The following is a 12,252-nucleotide window of genomic DNA, read 5'->3' as shown; positions in this document are numbered from 1 at the left end:
GATTCACAATTATATAATATTAAATCATTTATTAAATACAAATTGTCTACTTTGCGTTTAATTATCTATTATTTCTTCATATATTTTAAATTACAGTAATGTCAGGACAGGAGCCTTCACGTCCTGAAGAGGGCAAGACAGTAAAAAAGGCTAGGAAGGCGAAGTACGTTGTTAGAGTTCCTTCGGAGATACCATTTTCCAATGCCAGAGCTCGACCAGATGTTGGATCCTCACGTCGACCACCACCCCCTTCTACGGCGCCCACACCTTCTGTCGGGCCCACACCTTCTACTAGCCCACTCCTTCTACTATAGGGCCCACTCCTTCAGTTGTAGGGCCCACACCTCCTATTGTAGTGCCTACTCCTTCAGTGGTAGGGAAAACACCATATATTCATCCCTCTTCTATCCTCACACCACCTTCTACACCATCTCCAGATGTACATCAGCCATCTGCTGATGCTGCTGATTTGGATGATCCTGCTCCTCATGATCGATCATTCATTGAGCCGTGCGGAAAAGGGTAATACCATATATTCTTCTTAGTCTTGTATTTTGCATTAAATTGTTGATCTTATTATGGTTGTACATTCATAACTTTCTTACATTCATATTTCAGGTTTCTTCCTTCTAGAGTTGCTTCACAGGCCATCACTAGGACTATTAAGCAACAATTTCTGCAGCCCTGGGCATCATGGGGACTAATCTCTGACGACGACAAAAAATTGTTTATGGGAGAGATTTAAGGTAAAATCATGTGTTACTTAATCATCTTGCATCACCATATTCAAATAGGAATTTCATTTGCTTTATTTTAACATTAGCTATTGTAACAACAAAAGGAACAGTGGGCAGCTGAGCATGAAACTCAAATTCACAAAAACTTTAACATGAAAGTATCTCACCGATTATCAGAAATGTTTAGAGATGCCCGGATCGTAGGATAACGCCCTCATTGGGTGGGGGAGCACATATGGAATTCATTGTTGGCGCATTGGAATACACCACAATATCGCATTAAATGTGNTACCGCCCAGAAAAATAGGGCATCAGAAAAAGGTGGTGCATTGCATACTGGAGGATCCATCACCACACATGAACATGCGATTCGTATGGTAAAAATCTTGATTCTTTTCTTATCAATAACTCAATAACATCATGTACTTTGAAATTAATATATGTGTCATTCGTATGTTTTAAAATATTACAGGCAGCGGCGCTTGGACAGGCTGTTCATGTTGATGAGGTCTTTACACAGACTCATATTTGCAAGGGGACTGGTGAATATGTTGATGAGAGGTCTCGCAAGACCATTGTAAGTAAACTTTTTANNANCATTCAATTTTGTACTCTTTTTTCACACTTTCAAATTAATGTTACTGATGTTTTCTATCTTATTTAACAGGAAGATTTTTCTGCGAGATTGACACAGGCAAGACCAGAGGGGGGATCTGGTGCTGATGAAGAAATGATCAGGACCCAATGCTGGGTTGATACNGTCGGGGGAAAAAAGAAAGGACGACTGTATGGGGTAGGGCAACTTGCCTCTCATTATAGTGCTGAAAGAGGAGGCATATTCAGACATCAACCATCTACCTCTACCTCATTTGACCCCAACAATGTCGTCAGNAAAGATGCTTATGATTCACTTCTAGCCAGATTTGAAAATCTGGAAAATCTGGTTAGGACATTGGTTCCTCAGCAAGGACATACCGCCCCATCATCATCCCAGCAACCATGTCCACCTCAGCAGCCTCCTTTCCAGACCACGGTTGTGCAAGACGAAGATAGTGATGATTCTGATGATCGTGATGATCCTAATCCTGATGGTTATCATAGGTTTTGATATTTAGGAACTTTAGAAAAAAAATTTAGTTAGGGTTTCTTTTTTAAGAACTTTGACACTTATCAAACTTTGAAGTTAGTTTTTTAGTATCAAACTTTGTTTTGCATTTTAAACTTAGAAGTTTGGGATTGCATTTTAAACTTTGTTTTGACACTTATCATCTTTGGAAACTTAGAATGATTGAAGTTTTCTTGATGAATGTTGAATGATTACATTTGAATTAATGTTTGGAATTGATGTTGTCTAGATAAACTGATGTTTGGGATTGTTGATTTTTCATTTGCAGGTTTTGGGTTTAATAGAGAAGCAAATTGGCTTGAAAAAGACTGTCAAAATTACAGACGGCCTCCAGGCCGTCGCTAAACACACACTTTCGAAAAGCGTTACCGAGGGCCTCATGGCCTTCGGTATTACCCACGGCCTAGTGGCCTTCGGTATTACCGAGGGCTTTCAGGCCGTCGGTAATACCGAGGGCCAGAAGGCCGTCGGTAATGTTTCTGACAAGCATATTACCGACAACTTTGGAGCCGTCGAAAAGCCGTCGGTACGGTGCGTTTACCGACGGCATTTGGTCAGTACTGAGGTCTTTTGTCCGTCGGTAAATCCCTTCTTTTTTGTAGTAAGTGACGGTGGATTGGGGAAGTTGACGATGGTGTATCGGCTACGAGGGATGAGGATAACGGTGAGAGGAGATCCCCAATTGGAGCGTAAGGTGGTGGGACTCGAGGCTTTATTAAAGATACATAATACAGAAGCTTGGATGATGGTCTGGGAATTGGGCCCAATTGAGGCCCAGAACAAGAAACATGGGTATATGGGCCTTACGACATCACATAAGAACGAAATGGAGAAGCTTCTCGGACGATATGACGCGGTGTTTGCTGAGCCCACCAGCTTGCCACCTAGCCGAGACATACAACATCGGATAACACTTAAAGAAGGAAGCAACCTCGTCAACGTCAAACCTTATAGGTACCCGAACGTGATGAAGACCGAGATAGAGCAGCAGATCACCGAGATGCTCCCGACGGGGGTGGTTCGACTGAGTCACAGTCCTTACTCAAGTCCAGTGATTCTGGTGAAGAAGAAAGACGATAGCTGCCGTTTTTGTGTAGACTACCGAGCACTCAACCGCACGACTGTGCCAGACAAGTTTCCCATTCCCGTCATCGAGGAGTTGCTGGATGAGCTGAAGGGAGGAACTTTCTTCTTTAAAATCGACTTGAAAGCAGGATACTATCAAATACGCATGCAAGAGGAGGACATTGAGAAGACGACTTTCCGAACTCATCAAGGGCACTACGAATTCTTAGTTATGCCGTTAGGACTCACCAACGCGCCGGCGATGTTTCAGAGCACAATGAACAGCCTTTTTCGACCTTATTTGTGGAAGTATGTCTTGGTGTTCTTCGATGACATACTGATTTATAGTCGTGATTGGAAAGAGCATCTCGAACATGTAGAGAGCGTACTGTCGACGTTGAAACGGGAACAGTGGGTGGCTAACAGAAAGAAGAGTGAATTCTGGCAAACCCAAGTCAAATATTTGGGGCATGTTATCTCAAGCAAGGGCGTGGAAATGGACGATGATAAAATAAAGGCCATAGTAGAGTGGGAAAGGTCGAGAATAGTAAAGAGCTTGAGAGGGTTCTTGGGGCAGACCGGATACTACCGGCGATTCATCAGGGATTACGAAAAAATCCCCATACCTCTGACGGAGCTACTAAAGAAGGGTGGTTCACTTGGAACGCAGAGGCAGAGGAGGCTTGGAAGACGTTGAAGAAGGCTATGACAACAACACCCGTGCTGTCGTTGCCGGATTTTTGGCAGCCCTTCCATATCGAGTGTGATGCTTCTGGTCGGGGAGTGGGAGCAATTTTGATGCAGGAGAAAAGGCCAATTTCCTATTTTAGCAAAGCGTTGTCTGAGGGGAAACTGAGCAAGTCGATATACGAGAAAGAATTGATGGCCCTGGTGTTGGCCATACAACATTGGAGGCCTTACCTCGTCGGACAAAAGTTCATCGTTCACATCGACAAAAAGAGCCTCCCACATTTGCTGGAGCAATGTATTACAACACAAAATCAACAGGACTGGATCGCAAAATTGTTGGGGTACGACTTCGACATAGTTTACAAATTAGGGGTTGTGAATAAAGCTGCAAATGCCCTATCCAGGAAATATGAGGGAGAAGAGGACGAAGGAAAAGAACTGGGCATGGTGGCCAGACCGTTCTGGCAAGACTTTGAGGAGGTGGTGCGAGAAGTAGAAACAGATGAATTCTTACAGAAAGTAATGGACGACATAAAGAGGGACTCAAATACTCACCCCGCGTATACTCTTGAACATGAGAGGCTACACCATAAAGGCCGATTGGTGTTGTCGGCGAAATCAAAGTGGATTCCTAAATTGATGCCGAATTCCATGTGACACAAACCGGGGGTCACTCCGGGGTCTACCGAACGCACAGGCGCATAGCCCAGTCCTTGTATTGGACAAGAATGAAGAAGGACGTGACGGAGTTTGTAGCCAGGTGCGTTGAATGTCAACAACATAAATATCTTTCTTCTTCCCCTTAAGGGCTGTTACAACCTTTGCTGATTCCGAATGTTGTGTGGGAGGAATTGAGCATGGATTTTATCGTGCGGCTGCCGAAATCACAGGGGTACGATACGATTTTGGTGGTTGTGGACCGATTGAGCAAATAAGCTCATTTCCTTCCACACAAACATCCGTACTCTACCAGAACTGTGGCAGAAGTCTTCGTCCAGGAGGTTGTCCGGCTGCATGGGGTACCTTAATCCATCGTGAGTGACCGAGATCCATTATTTCTCAGTATTTTCTGAAGGGAGTTATTCAAGGGGTAGGGGACTCAATTAAAAATGAGTACAACGTATCACCCCGAAACCGATGGGTAAACAGAAGTGGTGAATCGGGTGTTGGAGGGGTACCTTCGATGCTTTTGTTCTGAGCAACCTAAAGGGTGGATGGCAGTTTTACCGTGGGCGGAGTACTGGTATAATACCAACTTTCAAGGGGCTATAAGGTGCACTCCGTCTGAAGCAGTCTATGGGAGACCACCCCCCTCTCTGCATCGATTTATTCCGGGCGAGACTCTGGTAGAAGAGTAAGCCAAGAGCTTCAAACCCATGATGAGGCGTTGAGGCAATTGAGATTTCATTTGGAATGGGCTCAGGAGGTGATGGTGCGACACACAAACAGGAGGCGAAAACCAGTGAATGTTGAAGTGGGAGATTGAGTTTTTTTGAAAATAAGACCCCATAAACAATCGTCTATGCCAACCAGACTTCACTCAAAGCTGGTAGCCAGGTATTTCGGCCCTTTTCAAATAATTCAGAAGGTTGGAGAGGCAGCCTACAAGCTGTAGCTTCCAGAGACGGCGAGGATACACCCCGTCTTCCACGTTTCACAGTTAAAGAAGGCTGTAGGCACACAAGGGGTAGAGAAGGAGCTGCCGCAGGAGCTACAAGGGGAGGGCCCATCGTTCTGGCCGGTGAATGTGTTGGGATAACGGTAGATACAACAAGGAGATGTGGAAGTGCCACAGTTGCTGATAGAGTGGCAAGTAGGAGGTTCGGACGGTGCAACTTAGGAAGATGGGGTCACAATCCGGGAACAATATCCCGACTTCAACCTTGGGGACAAGGTTGGACTTCAGGAGGCGGGTATTGATAGGCCTAAGGATAAACAGGGGTTGATTGTATATGATAAGAGAAATAAGAGGACTAGTTAGATGGGTTAGTTGAGGGCGCGTAGGCACTCAACTGTCTTACAGCTAAGTGGACTGAAGAGGTATTAGTATAAATAGAAGTTGTTTAGTTGGTGAAGGCATTTTTTTGGACAGTTGGTTGTTGACAGGTTAATTCATGTAGAGGAGGGTTAAGCCTCTTGTATCGTTGCTACACACTCTATTCTTTATGAATAATACATAAACTATTCTTTTTCTCTTCTTGTTTTCTCTGTTGCGTGTGTGAGGGGTGTTCTTGATTAGGTTTCCAATGGGAAACCTATCAGTATTTCTGGTGGTGGTTGACATGCTATCGAGGTATGCTCACTTCTTTGCTATGAAAAGGGACTATTCTAGCAAGCAAGTGGAAGAGGGGTTCGTTAAGAATATAGTTAAATTGCATGGGTTCCCTAAAAATATTGTGTCAGATAGAGACAACAATCAGTTTTGGAAGCACATGTTCAAACTCAGTGGAACCACCATTAAACTAACCACTGCATATCACCCTTAGATGGATGGCTAATCTGAGACTCTATACAGATATTTGGAGATGTATCTTAGATGCTTAACTTATGACTCTCCTAAGGAATGGGCAACATTATTACAATGGCAGAATTTTGGTCTAACACAACATACCATAGAGCAATGGCATGACACCCTTTAAAGCGGTTTATGAGAGAGATCCACCTAAGCTTACCCGGTATATGATTGACCAAACAGATCTTGTGTCAATCCAAGAACAATTGCTCACCAGGGACATCGCATTTAATAATCTAAAACATAATTTACTTAAAGCACAAGGCCACATGAAATATGCAGATCAAAAGAAGAGACAGCTAGATTTCAAGATTGGTGACACGATTTTAGTCAAGATGCAACCTTATAGACAACACTCACTAGCTTTGAGAAAAGATTAGAAACTCGGTCTAAGGTACTTTGGACCTTTTCCCATCATTGAAAGAATTGGCTTGGTTTCGTATAAACTATTACTACCCGACAACCAAAATACATCTGATATTCCACACTTCACAACTTAAACTATGCACAGGAGAACGCAATCAACCTTACACTCCTCTTCCTTGCACCAATCATGAATTCCAGCCAACAATTCAACCAGCTAAAATACTACAGGAGAGGGTTGTCATTAAAAGCCAGCAACACGTTCCACAGAACTTGGTCCAATGGAAAGGGTTTGAAGATGAACAAGCAATATGGGAAGATACCACAGTACTGCAGCAAGCGTTCCCTGTCTTTAACCTTGAGGACAAGGTTAATTCTAAAGGGAGAGGCAATGTAACAACACAGCAAAGGTCAAAGGAGTCATTACATAGAAAGGGGGTGAAAAAGACGTAAGGGTTGGCATCTCTAGAGACTCAAGGCCCAAGATAACTAACTCCTAGACTCATTGGCTAGGGGAATAATATATCAGGCACTTAGGGAGAGAGACAAAGGACGTTGTTGAAAATCTTCTTCTCTTCTCTGCCAATTCTGTTTTCCTTTCTGTCCTCGATTCTGTTATTTTGCTGTATTTTTTTTTTTTTTTGCTGTAAGCTTGATTCTCAAACGTTCCAACTCTTCTTAATGAATATATCATGATGAGGTATTTCATTATACATTAAATTACCTATTCTCTTTCGTTGAAATTGGAACACATCACATAACTTGATGAACAAGCAATCCTTTAATTTAATTTTCAATGGATAATAAGTTATTATTTCACTATGAAGTCAACATGTATTTACATTTGGAATCATTCCTGCACAAACTGACGATCAAACACAGAATGGAATTTGAAGTAAAAATTATCTATGACTAAAGGGAAATCAGAAGTGCTGAGAATAACACATCAGTACATGAGAGGCAATTTATCAATGTACATCAGCAACCTAATTAAATTCTTCAGCTGCTCACGCAGATTCAAAGTCATCGGGTAAAAACCATTAGCGCTGAGGATAAGACATTAGCGAAGGATCTGATACAATCAGAGGCAACTTGTCAACATATGCAAATAGTCTTTTTAGATTTTCCTTGTTGATTGAAGCCAAGTCATTTATTTCATTGCTGTTCAAGTAGATCCAAAGGTCACCAGAATTTACTCTTTGAAGACTATCCCGACAGAAAGGGCAAGATTGAGATCTTGAATGCCTAAAAAGTAACAAAAACTTAATCCTTGAAATGTAAGCAATGTCAGCAAGCACCACGGTCAAAGAGTTAATCACATTTCAAACAGATCATTTAGAATGATTTAAGCGTTATAATTCTTATGACTTTAAAAAATCTTATTAGGATGAATCTATTCATACCACCAATAGAATAGACGAGAAATCTTTTCTACTTCTTCACTGATGCTAGATCATTTATTTATATTGCTTCTATACAAAGCCAAATATATATAGAATCAGTTCAGTTCTGTTGTACCCTACAACTACATGTTCTTGGTATCAATCAATATCTATTAAATTGCAATTCAAGATGTTTAAGACCATAAACTGTCTTAGTTTTTTTTATTACTATTTACCATTAGAACTTTAAATATTTTCTCCATCAATGACTTTGACTATAGTTAGCTTGTTTAAGAGGGTAGATGTTGTTTTTCTTGACGCTGTTTTGCCTTTTACTTGCTTCTGTAATGTGCCGCTACAATTTCACTTCTTGTATTGTGGTAGCAGTTTTTAATTATATACTACTATTATTTGCCTTCCAAATAAAAATGACTCAAGTTTGCGAAAGGTTTGGGAAAACAATGTGGTAATCATATCATAATGTAACAGAAATTACAATGTGCTCACCAGTTCCTGTAGCATTTCATACACAAAGTGTGGTTGCAATTCGGCAAGACAACCTTGTTGTTCATCTCCATGCAAATACCACATTCTTCTTCTCTCTCAATATCAATTTCAGATATTTTTCCTTTTCTTACTATATCTTTGTGCATGTACTTTTTAGCAAATAAATCTTTCTGTTTTCTTTCTTCTACATCAGTGATTCCTCTGTGGAGTTGAAGTAAAGAGGGAAAAATCACACCTGTTGTTAAAGAGTATAAGTAAAAACAATTATATCTGGAGTTTGAGCCACTTTTCTAGAGGAAAACAAAACCATCCAAGTGTTTCTTAAAGATATGACATGACTTTTCTTTTCAGGTTAAAAAGGAGTTTTACTTCCTGGTGAGGGGAAGGGATGACAAAAAGCAGTCAATATTGAATTCAATCCCAAGAACAGACATTGTGTGCATAAGCTAAAGCTAAACCTTAAGGGGACTTTGTGCAACATAGGCTAAAGTTGTCTGACCAACATTCACTTACCATAGAAATCCTTCAGACTGGTTTTTCTCTCATAAATGGACATGGTTGTCTTCCCATCCTCATATACCTGGGACAATTTCATCACTTTATTACATGCTTCAACAAAAAATGGAAGCATTGGTCAAGGCTATCATATTTGATTGTGGATTACAAGTTTATTTGAGAAGCATGACGGGTAGGAATTTTACCTTGTATATGAGAACTCTAAGCAATCCCAAGGCTCCAGCAAGATGACAGTCAGTCCATTGAACCAGAAAAAGAAAGAATTGAGCAGCTGGACTATAAGACAATCTCATCTGTAAGCAGGCTCCATCACTTTCTCTTGGATAATCAGAAGCACTGTGCAGAAACAAGGTTGCACAATGAATAGGTTAAAAACAAATACATAAAAAATCTATGTTCTAGGAAAAGAGAAATATTATTTAAAAGAGAACATTAACATCTAACACACCCAATTCATGCCCGAACTTCACACTCAAAACGTATCTCGTTTTGATGAGTCACAAGAACAAGTTTCACACATTAGTATTCCTAACAGAAATTGATGTCTTCAACAAGAAAATAGAACTATAATTGAAGTTACAATTGAAAACAGCAACTTAGAGAGCCTATACAAAAGCATATGTAACAGCGTAAGTTCATTTGTTTAGAAAAAGTGAAAGGCAATGTACACTTGAATTTTGTACAGAAAGCACATTAACAACTGGAAAACAATAAAATAATGGAGATGCACTTGAAATCTTAATGGGGACAATGTATCCTTGAATTTTGGCCAAAAGCACCTACCCCATGCTTAGCAAAAACTTTGGGGCCATGTTTGGAAAGACTAGGTTAGAAACTTATGTTTTAAGTTTTTGGCTTATAAGCTAGCGAACAGCTGATTGGTTATAAATTTTGAATTGATAAATATAAAATGACATAATTTTATTATATAAATAAATTTTTATTTTTAAAAAAAAATGTATTTTAGACTTTCAATAGTAAATATTATGGTGCAATTGTAATTTTAGACTTTCAAAAATAATTAATTTTTTTATTAAACTTTTCAGTATTTTTATTTCTTTTTCTAAAAATTATATATATTTTCCCAATGTGGAGAATCATTTTATTCAATCTAATTGGTATAATAAGTCTTAACTAAATTTTATTTTTATTTAAAAAAGTTATTTTAAGTTGAACTACATAAAAATTGAAAAAAATACTACATCAAATATTAAGCATACAATATTTTAAACTTGACAACATCCTATTAATATACACGAGAATTCCTAAACGATAGAAAAATATATTGAAATATAAAATATAGTAATAAAAAATTTAAATAAATTACAAACTGCTAAGTTATAAATTATAAACTCTCGATAAAATACATTAAAAGGTTTTACCAAATATTTTTTAATTACTTAAACTAGTTTATAAGCTATTTGGATAATATCTTACTTTACCTTATCAAACACACAATTTCTTGTTAACACCGTTAAATAAAAAATAATTGAAATGACATATAACACTTAAATGGACGTTCGTGGCCAGTTTTGAAACAACAAAACTGGCAAAAACAGAACATACTTGATAAAGGAGTTGAAATAAATAAAGATATATAAAGCCAACCAAAGGAGCCTCCCTAGTACTTTTTATATACACTATTCAACCATTTCCAAACTTCATTTCTTAACCCTTAGTAGGAATCAGTGTGAATTCTTTACAGAATGAACTTTCAACATTAGTTTAGCATTTGGTTGAAATTTAATTTAAATAACAAAAAACTTAAAGGAGTCAATTTAGTCCCGAAATTGCATCTCCGCGTTGTATTAGTTGGTAAAATTGTTAAGAATTTAAACAACAAAACTGAACAACTTATAAAAAAAAAATCATAAATTCATTGTTTGATGCAGATTTTGATATAGATTAACCTCATTAACGTTGTGTTTATCTGTTGAATTCTTTATTAAGAATTTAAGTCACAGTTAGAACACTCTATTGTTTTATTGTTTTAAAATTTTGAGTTGAAGACCACGTAATCCTCATCTGAATTGTTGTATGCCCAACTATCTCCTAAAAAATCACCAAAAACCAATATACTACCGCTAAAAAACCTCTAATATTATTTAGAGTTGGTTTTGTTTAAATATCTCACATTAACTTTTCCTTTTCTATTTTGTTTAAATATCTTAAAAAATGAATTAATTTCAAGAACTTAAATGACATTCTAAACTGTTAGCCATCTATCTGATTTGTTTGTTTTTTTTTTTTTTCTAATTTCAAGCATTAAATTCATAAGTTACTAAGGAGATACGTAAATGACACGCACACTCGCTATTTTTTCAAATTAGAACAAACCAGAGTCCATACCTACACACCAACAAATTATCTAAAAAAAAACTAAAAACAGAAGAAAAGAAATGCACAAATTCCATATTCGCAGGTTCGAATCCTCACTTCTATTTGTTTTCAATTGGGACGTTATCCCCTAATATTTCCTAAAATAGCTCTAATTTAAGAGAAAACTAGAATTAGCAACTCAACGGTCCCTAATTCTGAAACTAATCAAACACGGAAACAGTTCAATTTCACAAACAAAAACAAAATCAAAACCATTAGTAAATATTATTGCAGAGAGTGAAGGGTGAAGTGAATTACAGAGTATTGGCAAAGAGAATGTCAGCTTCAAGAGCTTTGAGGGAATCCTTGAAGGACTTTCGCATCTCTGATACGCTATCACCGTTCCCTCTTCTTCTCCTCCTTTTTCACGAGAGAGCAATTAACTCATTCAATGAGAAATAGGACGTGACGACGAACCACCTCTTCAAAAACTTGAACCGCTTCCTGGGTTCCTCTTAAAAAAGAAGGTTGTAGAAGAAATTAACGGAAGCGAATTTAAGCGGAAGAGAGGGCGGAGCGAGCGAAAGAGGAAAAAGGTTTCGTGGGTTTTGGCTTGAAGCACACGTAATCGGTTTATATATATCTCATCTTCGCCATTATTTTATTATTATCTGTGATCACCAAATTAAAAATCCTAGATTTGAAGAGGATATGATTAGAGTTCTAATCAAATTATCTCAAACTCTCAAGTAGGATTTTAAGCACGTTATTAATACAGATTATTTCATATTTTTTATGTGCAAAGTTTTTCTTATTTATTTTACTTATAATTATTATTTATAAAACGATTAGATTACTCTTAACTTTGTATAAAATAAAATATTGACTGGAAAATTAAACTTTAAAAACTTACTTATAAAAAAAATAAAGGGTGAACTGAATGTATTAAGGTATTTACGTTGGAATTAAACAACTATTTTTCTTGCAACAAGAGTCTGAAATTAGTAGTTTTTCTTAAATAAAAAAGTACAAAAT

The 12,252-nt window shown here is 38.0% G+C and overlaps 1 protein-coding gene across 3 annotated transcripts in view; it reads right to left on the bottom strand.

Moving 5' to 3' along the window:
• LOC106773705 overlaps positions 1-11,817 on the bottom strand; it is a 15,627-nt gene extending 3,810 nt beyond the window's left edge. The window contains exons 1-5 of one of the 3 annotated variants that reach the window (XM_014660444.2): positions 11,536-11,817; positions 9,084-9,234; positions 8,896-8,962; positions 8,383-8,617; positions 7,279-7,738 (exon numbers count right to left, since the gene is read on the bottom strand). In XM_014660444.2, the coding sequence (XP_014515930.1) occupies positions 7,534-7,738; positions 8,383-8,617; positions 8,896-8,962; positions 9,084-9,234; positions 11,536-11,600 (723 nt within the window). In that variant the 5' untranslated portion in view covers positions 11,601-11,817 and the 3' untranslated portion in view covers positions 7,279-7,533. Of the gene's footprint in view, positions 1-7,278; positions 7,756-8,382; positions 8,618-8,895; positions 8,963-9,083; positions 9,235-11,535 lie in introns of those variants that run through there. The other 2 variants (XM_022786231.1, XM_022786232.1) reach the window with 2 other exon arrangements.
• Positions 11,818-12,252: the final 435 nt, after the last annotated feature.

This window comes from Vigna radiata, chromosome 9, assembly GCF_000741045.1.
Source record: "Vigna radiata var. radiata cultivar VC1973A chromosome 9, Vradiata_ver6, whole genome shotgun sequence".
In the NCBI taxonomy this organism is placed as follows: Eukaryota; Viridiplantae; Streptophyta; class Magnoliopsida; order Fabales; family Fabaceae; genus Vigna; species Vigna radiata.
Note: the sequence above shows the minus strand (reverse complement) of the source record. Positions and strands in the feature narration are given on the sequence as shown.